This window comes from Pleurodeles waltl, chromosome 7 (assembly GCF_031143425.1).
Source record: "Pleurodeles waltl isolate 20211129_DDA chromosome 7, aPleWal1.hap1.20221129, whole genome shotgun sequence".
Lineage (NCBI taxonomy): Eukaryota > Metazoa > Chordata > Amphibia > Caudata > Salamandridae > Pleurodeles > Pleurodeles waltl.
This window is the reverse complement of record NC_090446.1, coordinates 579,706,398-579,726,406: the sequence shown is the minus strand read 5'-3', so window position 1 is coordinate 579,726,406 and position 20,009 is coordinate 579,706,398. Positions and strand designations below refer to the sequence as shown.

General features: G+C 43.1%; 1 protein-coding gene across 2 annotated transcripts in view; it reads left to right on the top strand.

The window, feature by feature from the left end:
* FBRS (fibrosin) overlaps positions 1–20,009 on the top strand; it is a 319,454-nt gene that overhangs the window by 37,017 nt on the left and 262,428 nt on the right. For both annotated transcript variants that reach the window (XM_069244392.1, XM_069244391.1), the window contains exon 2: positions 18,276–18,455. In XM_069244392.1, the coding sequence (XP_069100493.1) occupies positions 18,276–18,455 (180 nt within the window). The remainder of the gene's footprint in view (positions 1–18,275; positions 18,456–20,009) is intronic.

Here is a 20,009-nt window from a genome sequence, read left to right as displayed (position 1 = left end):
TTTACACACTGGCTTACATTTGGGAGGCACAAATGTAGAGAAATACAATTATTACAAACACTTGTTCTACTACTGTGTTCCCCTAAGTCTCCTGATTAAAAATGGTAGCGCACTTGTGTAGTTAAAGGCTAGTTGCAGCAATGCGAAAGATGGCAAAATGCAACCTGTACACACAGTTTTCCATTGCCAGAAAAGGGTTATTTTTCAGTGTCTAGCTGAAGATTTTGGGCCCTAGCTCAGCCAGCACCTAGGGAAACCTACCAAACCTGTGCATTTTTTGAAAACCAGACCCCTGGGAGAATCTAGGGGGTGGGGCGACTTGGGTGGCTCACACCAGGTTTTTCTACCCAGAAGCCTTTGCAAACCTCTAACTTTGGCAAAAAAACACATTTCCCTCATATTTCTGTGATGGAAAGTGCTGGAATCGGAAGGAATCCAAAAAATTCCTTCGATCTAGCATTTTCCTACTTAGCCCAATAAAAATGATGCCCCACTTGTGCAAATGGGCCTAGTGCCAGCAGCAGGAATAGATCAAACCAAGGTCAGGGAGTATCCCCTGGCGAGGACTCCCAGTTCACACACTGCCACCACATGTTTTTTTTTTTTGTTTTTGTTTTTTTTTAAACAAAAAAAGAAAACGCAAACCAATTTGTAGTAGATGGAAAAAATACCGTATTTATCGGCGTATAACACGCACCGACGTATAACACGCACCTCTTTTTAAGAGGAAATTACAAAAAAAAAACCCATTAAATTTTATCGGCGTATAACACGCACACATCATTTGCCCCCTATTTTCAGGGAGAAAAAGTGCGTGTTATACGCCGATAAATACGGTAGTTATGGCTACCAACACAAAATAGCTAACTAAATACATCAAACTACAAACCAACTGTGAAACTGAACAAAAAATATAACAGGATACACTAGTCAGTTCACTCTGAAAGTTGCTCTCAGTACTTGAGTTGCATTTGGTATGATTTAAAACACCTGGCACACACAGCGTAGGATTATAACACTCAGGGCAGTACATATAACTCTCCTTTCACACAGCTCTTTGGACACAGACTCTATATCTTCTACAGAGAAAGTTTTTTATTTTTTATTTGTGTGTGTGAGAGGAATGTAATCAGGAAAGTGGCTATCTTTCAATTTAGCCACTTTCTCCACCACTCCAACACTTGCCTGCTCCACTACAACAAGGCTGTCTATTACAGACTGCTGAAATGGAATAAAAGTCTTTTTTGACTCTGGAAAACAATCCTTGAATACAACTAAAGCATTGAAGGTTGCCACATGAAACAAATGGAGTTCCAGCTTCTTATACCAAATGTATGTCTTAAGAACAGCACTGTAAGGCTCCAACTTCTGATCCACTATCTACACCACCCATGTGCTTATTGTAGTCTAAAATGCACAGAGGTTTGCGCCTTCAGCTACCTGTCCCCAAACAATCCCTGGTTGAAGTACTTCTGTCAAGAATGGTTGTCCGCATTTCGACGTCTCTTCTGTCTGAAAATGTCAGTTTCAAATTCACCATCTCGTAAGGCGTTACACTGTCCCCTCTGAAGTTTTTGCATTCATGCTCTTTAGGGTATCCTCTACGGTTACAGTGGAATGTGCCACATGCAACAGTATCCAATACAATTCCTTGAACAATTGCACACCAGTATAAGTTATCTATATATAAATAAATGATGACCGTTTAAAAAAAAAAAAAAAAAAACCTCTTCCACATTCCCACACACTTACCTCACTGACTCCACGTACGTGGATAATCGGAGATTTTATGGGTGCGGGGGGGGGCAGATGGTGGGGGGAAACAATACCAAACACGGATTACGACTCATGGTCACAGGAAATATAGCAGTTGCGATCATGGGACTAGTATACCAATATAAAGACAGCAATGGCTTCCTTATCAGTTCCATCAATAAAGCTAAACCCCAGTACTTCACCTCATACAGATTTGTCAGAGTCCACCAGCTAGCTCTATAATGGGTCTTAAGTTTGGCACTGTTGTCCCCCAGTACTGTTAAACACACAAATTAATATGATCTACAAACTCATCAAAAGATACATTGTCCTTACACAACTGAAAGAAATTTATAAACAAAAAATGTCATTATTTACCATACACCCTGCAACACCACTAAAGACAGGCAACCCAGGCTTCCCCAGGTTTGGGGCAACCCATATTTTAGCACTTCGTGTGAAGCCTTCCAGCTCCTGGCCACAATCCAGATTCTTCTTGCTGCAGTGTTGGCATATCAATGTCCTCCTGTAAAAGAGGCACTTCCTCCACTCTGATATTGCCTTCATCGACAGGTGATTACTCCTCGACAGAAAATGTATTGCCAGAATCCTGGACTTCGTTCTCTGCCTCAGATGCAGAGTCAGCCTCAGAACCATGGTCATAGGAAGATTAGAAAAGCAAACCAACAACCTGCTGAGCAGTAATCCGGCCTTAGCCATAATCTCTGCTAATAAAAGTAACACGATGAATAAGTCCACAGTTACAAGTACTGTTAGATAAGTAATAAACTGTGACTTTATCAAACAAAGTAAAATTACAATGCAAGCCACACAGAGACCTGTTTGCTCAAAAACCATACCACTCGCTTGTGAGACAGCTAGACTCTGGATCACCTGCACCTACTCTGCACAGACACAGCAAGCACCAAAGAAGTCTCACTGGAAAGGAAATATATATAACAAGGCTCTATAAAACAAGCACGAGTCAACATGGTACTTAGGACAATCGCACACAAAGCTAAAGATTCAAACATTAGCACAGCATATGATGCAAATAGGCTGAGTGTACACATTAGAGCAACATCACAAAATGAGTTGCTTACCAACCACAACTGCACAAACTACAGATCTGCCAAAGCTTCACCCGTAAACAGGATTTACCACCAAGACAAAGGAAACTATTGGCGCTACACAAAAAAAGAAAATTAAACCACAAAAATAACAAAATTGCTGTCATAAGACCCATTTGCCCGTAAGGCAAAAAAAGCACCACTAGATGGAGGCAATCCTAACCCAGAAGCATTCCCCCCCCCCCCCCCCCCAACCACCACCACATACACAATCTCATCTCTCTGGTGTTATCACCCATCCTGAGGCCCAGCCCTTTCAAAAAGGCCCCCCAAAAAAATCTATCCTCAAGGGGAAGGGCGTAATGTAAAAATATTGTTGCGCCCAAGGAGAGCGACCCTTGCCCAAGAGTATGCTCCACCACATGATCCTTCCCTGGTGTCTTGTTATTCTCCCCACCCACCCCAACCCCCCAGGTGGCTGGGGGCAGATTGGAAAAAATAGGTGAACTAGCCCCCAGGTGTGCAGAAACATGGATTAGTATTATTGCCCAAGTTGTCGCTCCCCGCAACATCATATAAACAAATTTAATCCCTGGTGCCCAGTGGCCCTGATCACTGTGGTTTAGGACGGCTCCAGGCTGTCCTGAGCAACCAAGGGGTAAAATCCAAACCTTTAGCCTTTGCTGTTGAATATATTTTGTGGTTATTGACTACTTCTGGCAAGGGAAAATATCCATTGAAGTTAGTCTGAATAATGTCTACTTTTAGACATCCGTTGTTTAATTGACCGTTAATTAGGTCTCTCGGATTTAGCAAGGCTTCAACAATTATGCTTTTTCTATATCAAGGTCTTTGAAGCACTCAGCATCATGGCACATGCCACCTGTTGACCAACATCAACCTTCCCAACAGACCCAAATGAAATTGATGGGATAGTTGTAATTTCCTTGGTCAAAGGTGAACATTGATTTGATTAACAATGTACCTTGGCAAGTCAATTTCTCTCCTTGGAGTCCCTTCCCTCCTTAGTAGCCTTTAGAGCTAGAGAATAATCCCACATCAATCTTCCTGAGTTCTTTAGTACTTTTTCTGGTGTGAAGAACACACTTAAGAGGAGTTTGAAAGCCAGTTTACACAAAGCTTTAATGTACTGTGCTAATCCTTTCATGTTAGAAAGTACCCCTATCAAAAATTGAGTACCATTTCTTTGTAGATGCAGAAAAATTACTTCCAGTTGAAATTTCTTGAAACATGCTAGTATGCAAAAAAGTGAACGGAATAAATGCATGAGTGGGAAGATTTTCTACTCCAAAGGATGAAACCCAGTGCTGCTTAGTATTGCTGATTGTAACAAAAAAAATGGATTGAGAGAGAAACTGCCAGTGCAGGCATCCTAGGAAAATGTTTCTGCTGGGCTTAAAGGTGCAACGTAACATTTTCAGCTTTTGAAAGCTGCTGCCCGTCTGACACTATTCATATTCATGCAGCTTCCAGTCAGGGTTAAATGTTTGCTGAACCTTGCTAACAGCTGCTTCAACACTCGCCTGTTTTTTTTTTTTTTTTTAAACAAACCAAAGGGTTTATTTTCTCTAACATAAATGTTTTGTCTTTGAACGGTATTTCACCTTTTTGTTTTGTAACTGTGCAATGATAAAGGTTTTTCCCTGACTAGGGAAATATATTTTTTTGAAATAATGAGAAGAAAAAAATATTTGGTTAGGTTAATGTAGGTGCTTAGTAAAGCATGTCTTGCTTCTTTCAAACCCTCACTGTCTACAAAATTCAGTTTTGAAGTTATTGCTTTGGATAGCATAGCTACTAGTATACTCTACGTGTGAATTAAATATTTGTTTATTAAAAGAGGATTGTGATTTAAGGACTGAAAATAGTAAAGCTTAGTGTGTGTTATATATTGCCAACTGTATATGTCATCGTCAGTCAGTGTGGAGATGGGCATCCTGTCACCCCACACAAGCAAACCCTGCAAGATTCTAGATGCACTTTCTGCAGTCACTCACAATGCTACTATTAAATATTGAGAAGGTTCCCTTTGTGATCTTGATTGCCTCTCAAGCTGTCATTTTCCACAAGGCTCTGGCCATTTTGAATTGAACCTAATGATGTACCAGGCTGTGCTATACCCAGTTCTGGGGGGGGGGGGGGGGGGGGGTGCGACCAGTGCTTCCTCCTTTTGCTTTTTGCTCTTATAAGTGACCACGCCACCCTTCTCAAGCCAAGAGAGAGGTGTAATCATTGGGCCATTACAATGTTTTGCCAGATTTGAAAGGGCTCTCATCTCATCTCTGCTGAAGGGGACCTACGTTCTACATCCAACCTACTAACATAACTGACAGAGCAGCGCCATTCTGCAAATATGGGAGAGTCAGTGTAATGCATTTCTTACAGATTTTCCTCCTTGTGAGCAACATCAGGAAGAAGACTAATGATATTCGTGTCTTGGTGGTGAGATACCCCATAACATCGTAACTGCTTCTATCCTACACTGAGCCAACCAGATAAAGACATGGTGTATGGCCCTCTGGGAGCCTGAAATGGTGTACATCACAAGAGCCTAGATTACATTTCCAACTTAAGCTGACATGTGCCATCTAATTCCAAACCGCCAACACATCCTAATCCTGTGATGCTGAAAAGCAAACCCACTAAACACTATGCTTTTTCAGTCTGTCTTGTTCATATTCCAGAATTCTGTTCCCCTCAGCTTACAACACTCTCACAGATCAATGCATGCTGTACCCACAGTCATTGCAATTGTCATTACTCACAATGGCTACAGAGGCATTCATTGTATCACAAATACAAAGTGAATATCCATCATCTTTGAAAATATTTGATCTCTTCAGGATAGCACCAGAGAAATCTATCAATACCTCACTTTTAAGGAAGGTTGTGGCCCAACAGTTATTCTAGAAGTTAGTATATAGGTCTTCATGCTCAACTGGATTTTCTCTTTTATAAACGGGTCATTCCTGATGAATCCACCACCTGTCTCTTTAGATCCTTAGTGTGTAAAGACGGGAGTTCCACAAGGATGTCAGCTCACCTCTCTCTCGCGTGCTCTCTATAAATAATAAAAAAAAATGTGTGTAGATGTATATATATGTGCATGTGTGTGTATATATATATATATATATATATGTGTGTGTATATATATATGTGTGTGTATATGTTTGTGTATGTATGTGTATGTATATGTATATATGTGTATGTGCGTGTGTGTGTATGTGCGTGTATGTATGTGCGTGTATATATGTGCGTACATATATGTGTGCGTGTATATATATATGTGTGTGTGTGTATATATATATATATATATATATATATATATATATATATAGTGTGTGTGTGTGTGTGTGTATATATGTGTGTTCGGTGGCATGTGTAGCTGCAGATACACATGGTGTGCATTATCCTGCCATCTAGTGTTGGGCTCGGAGTGTTACAAGTTGTTTTTCTTTGAAGAAGTATTTTCGAGTCACAAGACCGAGGGACTCCTCCCTTTCCTCTCCATTGCGCATGGGCGTCGACTCCATCTTAGATTGTTTTCTTTCCGCCGTCGGGTTCGGACGTGTTCCTCTTTGCTCCGTATTTCAAATTGGGAAAGTTAGCTAAATATCGAAAATTCGACGGTATTGTTCTCACTCGGTACCGGGTTAGTGCTATCGTATCGGCACCGATCGCAGAAGCACTCCGGCGGCCCTTCAGGGCTTCCCCTCTTCAGCGGGGCCTGGTCGGGCCGAACGCATCCATTGACGAAGACTAATGGATCGGACCCCCTTCCACTTCTGTCCGAAGTGCCACTCGAAGTATCCTTATACAGACCAACACCTGGTCTGTAATCTGTGTTTATCACCAGAACACATGGAGGATACTTGTGAGGTCTGCCGAGTGTTTCGATCAAAAAAGACCCTTCGTGATCGACGAGCGATAAGACTACAAATGGCGTCGACACCGAGAGAACAACTTGACGCCGAGGAGGAGGAAAGAATTTCCATCCAGGGGACGGACTCTGACGATTCCGAAAGTGAGCGAACCACGATGATGCAGAAAACAGTGAGTAAAACTGCCCCGTCCAAAACTCACACAAAGATCGTTAAGGCCAAGGGGACGCTACCGCCAGCAGGCCATGGCTTAACCCGTTGAAAAGAAGGTGACCAAACATCGGCACCGAAAAAGGCCAGAGATTTGCCGAAGACTTCCGACTCCGGCCGAGATTCCGGCACTGAACGATCTTGGCACCGAGAGTTCGACTCACCCAAGGTGAGAAAAATAACGTTGGAACCGAAAAAGACTTTTATCGGAAACATCGGTACCGAAAAAAGTGACTTCGGAGCCGAAAAGAAGCTCTTACACAAGAGCAAGGACTTTCCAGCCACATGCATGAAAAACACAGATTTGAGCAGGAAATAAGTATGGTTGAGCCAGACCATATGCAAAGGAGGTTGCATATCCAGAAAGAGACTGGTAAAATACAAACTCTTCCTCCAATTAAAACCACAACAAAAAACTGGCTTTTCAAGAGTCAGAAATGCAGCCGAAGGTGGCCAGAGAAAAGACCCCACCACCAAGTTTTTCTCCACAACCTTCCCCACTACACTCACCACAGGTGTCTCCGGTGGGAACACCTCCTATGCAGTCACCTACGCATACAGGGATGACACAGGATGATCCGGATGCATGGGACTTGTATGATGCACCAGTAACAGATAACAGTCTGGATTTTTACCCAACAAAGCAGTCACCTCCATAGGACAGTACCTGCGTATATGCAGTACTATCAAGGGCAGCTACGTTCCACAATGTAGCAATGCACTCTGAGACAATAGAGGATGATTTCCTGTTCAACACCTTGGCATCCACCCACACTTCCTACCAGAAACATGCAAAACGGGTATTCCAGGAGCCAGTTAAAGGAAGGGCTATCACGCCTAGGGTGGAGAAAAAATACAAGCCTCCCCCAACAGATCCTGTGTTTATAACACAGCAACTTACACCAGATTCGGTGGTTGTAGGAGCAGCAAGAAAGAGGGCAAACTCTCAATCGTCAGACGCTCCACCGCCTGACAAAGAGTAGGAAGTTTGACGCAGCGGGCAAACGAGTGGCAGCACAGGCAGCCAATCAATGGCGGATCGCAAACTCACAAGCCCTACTTGCTCGCTACGCAGGGCACACTGGGACGAGATGCAACACATTATACAACACATGCCCAAAGAACACCAGAAACGTGCCCAGCAGGTTGTGGGAGAAGGACAAGCAATCTCCAACAACCAAATAAGGTCCGCATTAGACTCGGCAGACACGGCAGCACGAACTGTCAACACTGGGGTAACCATTCGCAGGCATGCATGGTTACTAAGCTCTGGATTCAAGCCAGAAATCCAACAAGCAGTGTTGAACATGCCTTTTAACCAAGAACAATTGTTTGGGCCTGAAGTGGACACAGCAATTGAAAAATTAAAGGAGGACACGCCAAAGCCATGGGCGTGCTCTATTCCCCACAGGGCAGAGGCACATTTAGAAAGCCACAATTTAGAGGGGGGGGGGGTTTCGAATGCAAACACCAGAGCCTTCCACCTCGCAAACCAGACCCACCTATCAGGCATAATACCAGAGGGGAGGATTTCATGGTTCATATAGAGGTGGACAATTCCCAAGAGGAAGGGGAAAGTTCCAGACACCTAAAACAAGCCAAACCAAACAGTGACTTCAATGTCACAAAACCCCAACACTTAACACCAGTAGGGGGAGGCTTACCGCATACTATCAAAACTGGACACACATTACTACGGACCCATGGGTCCTAACCATTATCCAACATGGTTATTGCATAGAATTCACAAATTTCCCACCAGATGTGCCCCCAAGGGCACACAATATGTCCAAACAACACCTAGACCTATTACAAATAGAGGTCCAAGCATTATTACAAAAACAAGCAATAGAGTTAGTACCCAACCATCAGAAAGGAACAGGCGTCTACTCACTATATTTCCTAATTCCAAAGAAGGACAAAACATCAAGACTTATCTTAGATCTCAGAACACAATCTCTTCATCAAGTCGGATCACTTGCACATGGTAACACTTCAAGAGGTGGTTACCTTACTAAAAAAGGAGGACTACATGTCAACATTAGATCTCAAGGATGCGTACTTTCACATACCCATCCATCCTTCTCACAGAAAATACTTAAGGTTTGTAATACACAGCGTACACTATCAATTCAAAGTGTTACCATTCGGGATAACAAGGGTATTCACAAAATGCCTTGCAGAAGTAGCCGCTCACATAAGGAGACAGCACATGCACGTATTCCCATACTTCGACGACTGGCTAATAAAAACCAGCACTCGACAGGTGTCTTCTTCACACGCAATACGTTATAGAAACTCTAGGGTTTTCTATAAATTACCAGAAATCACATCTGCAGCCATCACAAATACAACAATACTTGGGAGCAACACTCGACACACAAAGTGATTGTCACTCCAAGTCCACAAAGGGTCCAAGCGTTCCAAAATTTAACATCAAGCATACAGCCAAACCAACACTACCCAGTAAGGTTTGTAAACAAACTTCTAGGCATGATGTCTTCATGCACAGCCATTGTCCCAAACGCAAGATTACACATGTGGCCCTTACAACAGTGCCTAGCAAAACAATGGACAACTCCAAGATCTAGTGTTGATAGACCGCCTGACACACTTCTCGCTTCAATGGTGGAACCCTATAAATTTAAACCAAGGGCGGCCGTTCCAGGACCCAGTGCCTCAAGATGTGATCACAACAGTGCTTCCATGATGGGGTGGGGAGCACACCTCAACAAGCACAGCATACAGGGTCAATGGGACAATTAACAAAAACAACTCCACATAAATCATTTAGAACTGTTGGCAATGTTTTCTAGCATTAAAAGTATTTCAACCACTAATAGCCCACAAACACATTCTTGTCAAAACCGACAACATGACAACAATGTATTATCTCAACAAACAAGGAGGGACACACTCGTCACAACTGTGTCTCTTAGCACAAAACATTTGGCAATTCACATTCGCCTAATAGCACAATACATCCCAGGCATTCAGAACCAGTTAGCAGACAATCTCAGTCGAGATCACCAGCAAACTCACGAATGGGAAATTCATCCCCAGATCCTACATTATCACTTCCACCGCTGGGAAACACCAAAAATAGACCTATTCGCAACAAAAGAAAACGCAAAATGCCAAAACTTAGCGTCCAGGTACCCACACCCTCAATCCAAGGGCAATGCGTTATGGATCAGTTGCTCAGGGATATTTGCTTACGCTTTTCCCCCTCTCCCACTCATTCCTTATCTGATACACAAAATAACTCAAAACAGACTCAAACTGATACTCATAGCACCAACCTGGGCTCGCCAACCATGGTACACAACACTGCTGGACTTATCAGTAGTACCTCACATAAAATTACCAAACAGACCAGATCTGTTAACACAACACAAACAACAGATCAGACACCCGAATCCAGCATCGCTGAATCTAGCAATCTGTCTCCTGAAGTCTTAGAATTTGGCATTTAGACCTTACACAAGAATGTATGGAGGTCATTAAACAAGCTAGAAAACCTACTACAAGACATTGTTATGCAAACAAATGGAAAAGATTTGTTTACTACTGCCACACTAATCAGATTCAACCACTGCATGCTTCCACAAAGGACATTGTAAGCTACTTATTACACTTACAAAAGTCTAAGCTACCATTCTCTTCCATTAAAATACATCTCACTGCAATATCTGCCTATCTGCAGATTACACATACAACCTCGCTTTTTAGAATCTCAGTCATAAAAGCATTTATGGAGTGTCTAAAAATAACCATACCCCCAAGAACACAACCAGTTCCTTCGTGGAACCTTAATGTTGTATTAACACGACTCATGGGACCACAATTCGAACCCATGCACTCCTGTGAGATGCAAAACTTAGCTATTAGAAAGGCTACTTTCCAAGTTATCACATCACTTAGAAGAGTAAGTGAGATACAAGCATTTACTATACACGAGCCCTTTATACAAATACATAAACATAAAGTGGTTCTCAGTACAAATTCCTACCAAAGGTTATAGCTCCATTCCACCTTCTTCTTTCCACAACCAGACTCAGTAGCCAAAAGAGCCTTACATACATTAGACATAAAGAGAGCACTAATGTATTACATTGACAGAACAAAACAATTGTTCGTAGCCTTCCAAAAACCTCATGCAGGTAATCCTATATCCAAACAAGGCATTGCCAGATGGATAGTTAAATGTATTCAAACTTGCTGTATTAAAGCAAAAATGGATCTACCTATTGCACCAAGAGCACATTCCACTAGGAAAAAAGGTGCCACAATGGCTTTTCTGGGAAATATACCTATGACACAAATGTTGTAAGGCAGCCACCTGGTCTACGCCTCATACATTCACTAAGCATTACTGTGTAGATGTGTTAGCAGCACAACAAGCCACAGTAGGACAGGCCGTACTAAGAACATTATTTCAGACAACTTCAACTCCTACAGGCTAAGCCACCGCATTTTGGCGAGATTACTGCTTATTAGTCTATGCACAGCATGTGTATCTGCAGCTACACATGCCACCGAGCGGAAAATGTCACTTACCCAGTGTACATCTGTTCGTGGCATGAGACGCTGCAGATTCACATGCGCCCTCCCACCTTCCCGGGAGCCTTTAGCCGTTAGTTGAATGAAAATTGTAAATTTGTAAATAAATATTATTTTAATACACATTATGTACATACATACCTACTCCACTGCATGGGCACATCTAGTATATTCACAACTCCTACCTCACCCTCTGTGGGGAAAACAGTCTAAGATGGAGTCGACGCCCATGCGCAATGGAGCCGAAAGGGTGGAGTCCCTTGGTCTTGTAACTCGAAAAGACTTCTTCGAAGAAAAACAACTTGTAACACTCCGAGCCCAACACTAGATGGCAGGATAATGCACAGCATGTGAATCTGCAGCGTCTCATGCCACGAACAGATGTACACTGGGTAAGTGACATTTTCCATATATATAACCATTGCTAAATCATATCAACCGTTTCGATCTCGCCTGCCTCAACTATGCAGACTATACAATTGCCAATGTGGAAAACCCTAATGACCTAGGAATATCAAAACTTAATATTTGCCTCTTAGCTGAAGATCACAGAATGACATGGAATCGGCCTCAAGCATAGTACTTTAAAAACTGAAGTGATTGTGGAAACTAAGAGCCTATATATTTCTCGTCAGATGACAAGTGATCCTCGCCAAAAATAGCCAGAAACATCCTGGATTTTCTTAAAATATGCAAACATCACTCAGCCTCTCAAAACCTAAGTATGCCATAGGACTATAGCTAGTACTACTGGGATTATGTTTTTTTTTTTTTTTTTTTTTTTTTCTGTTTTTTTTTACGGCTAGACATTTTCTGTGTAAATATAGTTATGCCACTATCAATCATCTGCTGAATAATCTGCAGTTTGTAATTTAAAAATGTGCTTCTAGCTCACAGATCAAAGTTTACTAGTATATGTCAACAGGTGTTGCTTCACAGTGACCGACTAGTCCCCTTTCTTTTGCTTATTGCTGTATTTGTGTGTCAGACTGGTATTGAGATACCATTGCCCAGATTGTGTTAACGTGTAAAAATTTCAAAATAATGAGCTAATACTAGCACAAAATATGCTGCATTACGTCAGTTAGCCATTTTGTGCCATATAATTTGGTCCTTCTTGCTCCTTATAGCAGTCCTCTCAACTATCAGAAAGCTAAAAGAATCCAATACACCGCAGCAAGACTGCTTTACTTCAAATTTCAAATATGCAAATCCACATTTAAGTCTTGAAGGCTCTACATTGACTCCTTGCAGCAAGAAGATCCTTTTTCAAACTACTGTGCGTCACTCACAGAGCGATCAATTCCAAAGGGCTAAAATTCATCCAAGCAAAATAACAAACCAAGCGAACCCCTGCAAGATTCCAGATCCCCTGCAGTCAGTGGCACTACTAGTTTTGAAATTGATGGCACTGTGTTGTCCGTACAAGCTGTAGAACTTTGGAATTCATTACCTGCGAAGATCTTAATTACTGAGAATCACACAGTTCTAGAGGATGGTTAAGCCCTGCTTATTCCCAATATGATCCAATTTCTCATTTTGTGCCTACAGATGCTCTCCAGGACCCTCTACGGCCAACTAAGTGCTAAATCAGCAGAATCATTTAAACAGTGTCTAATAACAGGGAGAACCACATCCCCCTTAGAAACCCAACACCCAGACTTGTTTATCAAACAAACACATAGCGGATTGATCAATGCAAAACTCAGTGATGGTTTTCTCCTTCATTTCAGCAGACAAACCTAACCCGCTATCCCAACACACAAATCTCAGTGTCCATATTAAAACAAATTGAATGTCAACAAATTCAGTATTGTTCACTGTCTATGTAACAAAACTAAAAAAAATAACTGTATCCACACACTCACTAGCCAAGCAGCACAAAGTAAAACAGAGGAACTTGTATCATCTTCCCACAGGTAATCAGCTTTCAGCCTTTGTTTCTTTCAGACTCTGTTTTATGCTTCATATTTCCACAGAATTGCTTTCTACCTAAGCGTTCCGAAAAAGCACACATATGAAATAAACTGATTTATAGCTAGTGATTATTCTCTATCCTGCATTTCTATTTAAATGGTGATCCCCCTCCTTCCGCATGCTTTGGAGCCTCCAAATTTCCCTTTCCCTTTCACCTACCTGCCAATTAACTCTAATTAAATTTCAGTTAAATAACCATACCCGTCCTTAAAATTCTAAGTTCTCCTGAGTAACTGTTTCTGCGATAACAAAACCTTTCTAACCTATATATTCATCCTGCGCCCACAAATCCGTCTCATTCTGTTCTAACCCCTCCTTACTCTCACAATATCTAACCTCCTGTGTCCTATTTACTCATCCCTCTTTTTCTACTTAACTTACAAAAAATTACCCCAGACTCCTATTATATTACATCACCACTTGAAAATAAAGGACGTTTTTCAGTTCCCTTAGAATACAAGTCTTACCCAATAACCAACAAATCTACAAAAATAATTAGTAACCATTAGATGAGTGTAAGGAAATGCCTCCTTGGCATGGTTACCCCCTGACTTTTTGCCTTTGCTGATGCTATGTTTTGAATTGAAAGTGTGCTGAGGCCTGCTAACCAGGCCCAGCACCAGTGTTCTTTCCCTAACCTGTACTTTTGATTCCACAATTGGCACACCCTGGCATCCAGGTAAGTCCCTTGTAACTGGTACCCCTGGTACCAAGGGCCCTGATGCCAGGGAAGGTCTCTAAGGGCTGCAGCATATCTTATGCCACCCTGGGGACCCCTCACTCAGCACAGACACACTGCTTATCAGCTTGTGTGTGTGCTGGTAAGAACAAAACGAGTAAGTCGACATGGCACTCCCCTCAGGGTGCCATGCCAACCTCACACTGCCTATGCAGTATAGATAAGTCACCCCTCTAGTAGGCCTTACAGCCCTAAGGCAGGGTGCACTATACCATAGGTGAGGGCACCAGTGCATGAGCACTGTGCCCCTACAGTGTCTAAGCCAAACCTTAGACATTGTAAGTGCAGGGTAACCATAAGAGTATATGGTCTGGGAGTCTGTCAAACACGGACTCCACACCATCATAATGGCTACACTGAAAACTGGGAAGTTTGGTATCAAACTTCTCAGCACAATAAATGCACACTGATGCCAGTGTACATTTTATTGTAAAATACACCACAGAGGGCACCTTAGAGGTGCCCCCTGAAACCTAATCCAACAACCCGTGTAGGCTGACTGGTTCTAGCAGCCTGCCACACTCGAGACATGTTGCTGGCCACATGGGGAGAGTGCCTTTGTCACTCTGTGGCCTGTAACAAAGCCTGCACTGGGTGGAGATGCTAACACCTCCCCCAGGCAGGAGCTGTAACACCTGGCGGTGAGCCTCAAAGGCTTACCCCCTTTGTTCCAACACCACAGGGCACTCCAGCTAGTGGAGTTGCCCGCCCCCTCCGGTCACGGCCCCACTTTTGGCGGCAAGGCCGGAGGAGATAATGAGAATAACAAGGAGGAGTCACTGGCCAGTCAGGACAGCCCCTAAGGTGTCCTGAGCTGAGGTGACTCTAACTTTTAGCAATCCTCCATCTTGCAGATGGAGGATTCCCCCAATAGGGATAGGAATGTGACCCCCTCCCCTTGGGAGGAGGCACAAAGAGGGTGTACCCACCCTCATGGCTAGTAGCCATTGGCTACTAACCCCCCCGACCTAAACACGCCCTTAAATTTAGTATTTAAGGTCTCCCCTGGACCTAAGAATTTAGATTCCTGCAACTTACCGAAGAAGAAGACTGCTGAGCTGAAAACCCCTGCAGAAGAAGAAAGAAGACACCAACTGCTTTGGCCCCAGTCCTACCGGCCTGTCTCCTGCCTTCTAAAGAAACCTGCTCCAGCGACGCTTTCTCAAGGACCAGCGACCTCTGAATCCTCAGAGGACTGCCCTGCTTCAAGAGGAACAAGAAACTCCAGAGGACAGCGGACCTGCTCCAAAAAGACTGCAACTTTGTTACAGAGGAGCAGATTTAAAGACCCCTGCAATCCCCGCAAGAAGCGTGAGACTTGCAACACTGCACCCGGCGACCCCGACTCAACTGGTGGAGAAACAACGCTACAGGGAGGACCCTCCGGCGACTCCAAGACTGTGAGTAACCAAAGTTGTCCCCCCTGAGCCCCCACAGCGACGCCTGCAGAGGGAATCCCGAGGCTCCCCCTGACCGAGACTGCCTGACTCTAAAATCCCGACGGCTGGAAAAGACCCTGCACCCGCAGCCCCCAGCACCTGAAGGATCGGAACTCCAGTGCAGGAGTGAACCCCAGGAGGCCCTCTCCCTTGCCCAGGTGGTGGCTACCCCGAGGAGCCCCCCCCTTGCCTGCCTGCACCGCTGAAGAGACCCCTTGGTCTCCCATTGAAACCTATTACAAACCCGACGCTTGTTTGCACACTGCACCCGGCCGCCCCCGCTCTGCTGAGGGTGTACTTTCTGTGTGGACTTGTGTCCCCCCCCCCGGTGCCCTACAAAACCCCCCTGGTCTGCCCTCCGAAGACACGGGTACTTACCTGCTGGCATACTGGAACCGGGGCACCCCCTTCTCTCCGTTGAAGCCTATGCATTTTGGGCACCACTTTGAACTCTGCACCTGACCGGCCCTGAGCTGCTGGTGTGGGGACTTTGGGGTTGCTCTGAACCCCCAACGGTGGGCTACCTTGGACCCCAATTTGAACCCGTAGGTGGTTTACTTACCTGCAAAAACTAACATTACTTTACCTCCCCCAGGAACTGTGAAAATTGCACCAAGTGTCCACTTTTAAAACAGCTTATTGTGTTTTATGTCAAATGTATATATGCTACTGTGATTATTCAAAGTTCCTAAAGTACTTACCTGCAATACCTTTCAAATGAGATATTACCTGTAGAATTTGAACCTGTGGTTCTTAAAATAAACTAAGAAAAGATATTTTTCTATAACAAAACCTATTGGCCTGGATTTGTCTCGGAGTGTGTGTTCCTCATTTATTGCCTGTGTGTATGTACAACAAATGCTTAACACTACTCCTTTGATAAGCCTACTGCTCGACCACACTACCACAAAATAGAGCATTAGAATTATCTCTTTTTGCCACTCTCTGACCTCTAAGGGGAACCCTTGGACTCTGTGCATACTATTCCTTACTTTGAAATAGTGCATACAGAGCCAACTTCCTACAATGAGCCACTAATTTTAGGCTACAGAATAGCATGGTACCCACCATAAAGCATTTCAATGCCTCGTCGGGGATAATCGTTATATGAATGCAATTGCAATGCAATAAAATTCACAAGGTGACAATAAAATGTTGTTTAATGTACAGTGCTCTGCCCTCCAAAGTTCTCCACTTGCCTTTTCCACCTTTTTATTTGATTTCCTCTGTTTTAACATGCAGACTGCCAAGTTTGAAATAAGATTTCAGGAGTCAGGGAACCCTCTCTCGATGATGATGCATTTGTGCCAAAGGTTAGAATTCTAGACCTACTATCCAACCGTGCTGGGGCTATTGAAATTCCAGTCTTAGCTGGGCCTACTAAAATACCACAACTTTATACATCTTGCACGAGGCTGCAAATATCAACCTAAATAAACCAAAAAGTACCCCTAGGTTGCTAGACTCCATCCCATTTTGTCCATCTAAAGACACTGGCTGTTTGCTTGAGACACTAAAGTGCCAGCCCAGTCTATATAGCACCATGCCTCCTCAAAAGCAAAATAATCATATAGACCATCACCTGTTTGCAACACTTAGTAGCTTGATGTACATAATTAAGAACCTGGAGTTTAGAAATGCACTGCATGTATAATTTTTCACCCTAACGTTCGAGCCCAAAATGTGCAGTATCCAAATAGTCATGGCATCACCCACATCATTGTATTCTTCTCCTGCAGAATTCCTCGCCTCTCAAGACATAAGCTCCTGCTGGCAACTCTTTGATTATCTCGTGCACCATACTCAAATGGTGTTTGAGTTCACTATCACTAGATGACCTTGCCAAAATCCCCAAAAAGTGGGTCAGCTGCTTTTGTCAATCGCATCGCTTATAAGCCCCAATAAATATGGAAATCTGCCATTTATTCTCCCCATTACAGTTTACGTTAGTGCACTCAACACCTCAGAAAACGAGTAGATTCTCAGCACTGAAGAGTGCCTGTATTTTGTTATTGGGTAATTTACTCTAGATTAAAAATGTTCCTTTGCCCGAATGGAAATAAAAAAAGAGGTGCTGGTGCTTGGTAACCAAACACAAACTATTCTATTTTCTCCTCATTACCTGGCCATTGACCAGCTCTGTCACTGCAGCAGTTATGGGTTTCTGTTGCAAAATGTGTGCCTACATTTCAAATGATTTTGAAAAAAAGTGGCCTGAATGTTTCCTTTTAACAACCTAAAATCGGTTTGCTGAGTCCAGATGCCACCCAAAATAACACTAGAAAGTAACTTTGTGCCAGGTATAAGGCCATGTGTCCCAAGTGCCCATGGACATATAGGTATAGGAAATCTCGTAGAGTGGCAGCAAATCTACTTAAGCAGCAGCCCTCTAACCGTGACTGCCTGCATTAGAAAATGGAGCTAGGGGATTCCAAATCCTGTGCTTGCATTTCTGAAGCCTTGTGGGAAAAATTCTGCCACACTGCGATTGGTAGAATTTGGCTGAAAGGTTGCATTGCAAGAGTAAGGCAGAGTTGACAAATCAGCGGGCAGAATGAAACATTCTGCCCAACCCTAATTTTTCTGTTTTCACATTTTCCTCTTTCTTTTCCCTTTTCAGAAGGATGCATCTTTGAAGCCCCCGCAGCGTAAGGAGCATCGCATGAAGCACACTGGGAAGAGAAAACGCCCTGATAATGATTCTGAGCCAGAGCACCCAGAGGGCTGTCCAGAACAAGATCCTAACCAGGCCAGTGGGGAAAAGGAGAGAAGGAAACAGAGTAAAAGGAGTAATAAAGAGGTAAGAAAGAGAGGTAGAGGGTAATGCAATGTTTTTTTTTTTTTTGTAGAGCGGCTGCTAACTGCAGAGAACAGGTGAATGATCCCACAGAGTGTTTTAGTGTGTACCTCTGAGACTATTAACTTCTAAAATTGGGAGACTAAGCCCACTGCACAAAGCGTGTGCATTCACTATTCAAACTGCAGAACTGTGAGAAAGCATATTGAGTATACTGGTCACAGCTGCAGACACAATCGCTGTGTGCACATCTGAATCAGCAGGGTGAGAAAGACAGGATGGTGCACAGTCTTGCAATTGTCTTATGGAGTTTGGCAGGCAATTGAGTGAAGTTGAACACTATTAAAGAAATTAAGGATTCCATTATTCTGGAGTCTAAAGGTGTGGTATGCAAGACCAAGAATCGGTTTGGATTGGCTTTTAAAAGATAACCAGTGTCAATGAGTCTAGGTGGAAGTTGCACTGATGCTAGACTGAGGACCCAAATATGGAAGAGGCCAAGAGTTCTGAGGGACCGGGAGTCTTAAAGGGTGTTTGCATGAAGATTGGCTGTGTGTTTAAGTGAGTCTGTTAAATGATCTTGCAATGTGTGGCTTCTAAAGAAAGAGGTCTAGGACTACAGATTGGAAACTTGATATCTAAAATAGCAAGCTTTTAACAGATTCTGTATAGATATCAGCCCAGGTAAATGGGTTTAAGTCCTGCAGACATAGTCTATGGCATGTATCTCTTGCTTGTTGTAAATGGGTGATATATTAGGAATTCTGCCCTGTAGTGTGATCTTACCATTGTGAGAATAATTGGTACCTCTTTTCATGGGTGACCCTTTTAGATTAATTAGATTGTCCAATTTGGTTACTCTTGGTTTGATTTGCTTATAGAATATTGCCTAGTTAGACTGGAATTGCTTGGGCTTATCTTGAGATAACATTGATGTTCAAAGGATGATTGACTGGATCTAAATTTGAAGGTCGAGCTGGCCTTGCCTGTAATGAAGAGAAGTCACTGATGGGTGGAAGTGGGTGTGACTTACTTGCTTCGGCCAGCTCTTGCTTTCCTTGGGTGATTCTCATTTGTAAGGGCATCGTGTGGTTGTTAGTCTCCAAGTGCCTCTTAAGCCAATCTGTTGGGTTCGGCTAAACCAAGCAGTAGCTTTTGGTTGGAAAGTTCTGTTGGGTGATTGGTAGTTTGGTTTATAGTTCTAATTTGTTCTTGAAGCATCTCTTGGGCTTATTTCCATGTTGATACTGCTGCTCGTTGGTTTAAGAAATGTGTGTAAGAGCTTAGTATGTCCTTTGATTTAGTCTGTGTTGTAGGGCTGCTGTTTGGTTTGAAAGATTAGCATCATTAATCTTAGTATAAATTCACATGATTTACCTAATTGAGCTGTTTAGTGTTAAGCTCAAAATATTTTTAATTAGGAGCAGGCATCTGCCATGGGTTTGCTGAAAATGTCTCTTTAGAACATATACCCAAAGTCCACAGATCTGCTCTCCTCAATACACTCTTCAGTTTTTCTTTCCACCTCTTCAATTGGAATCGGGGAGATGTCCGTAA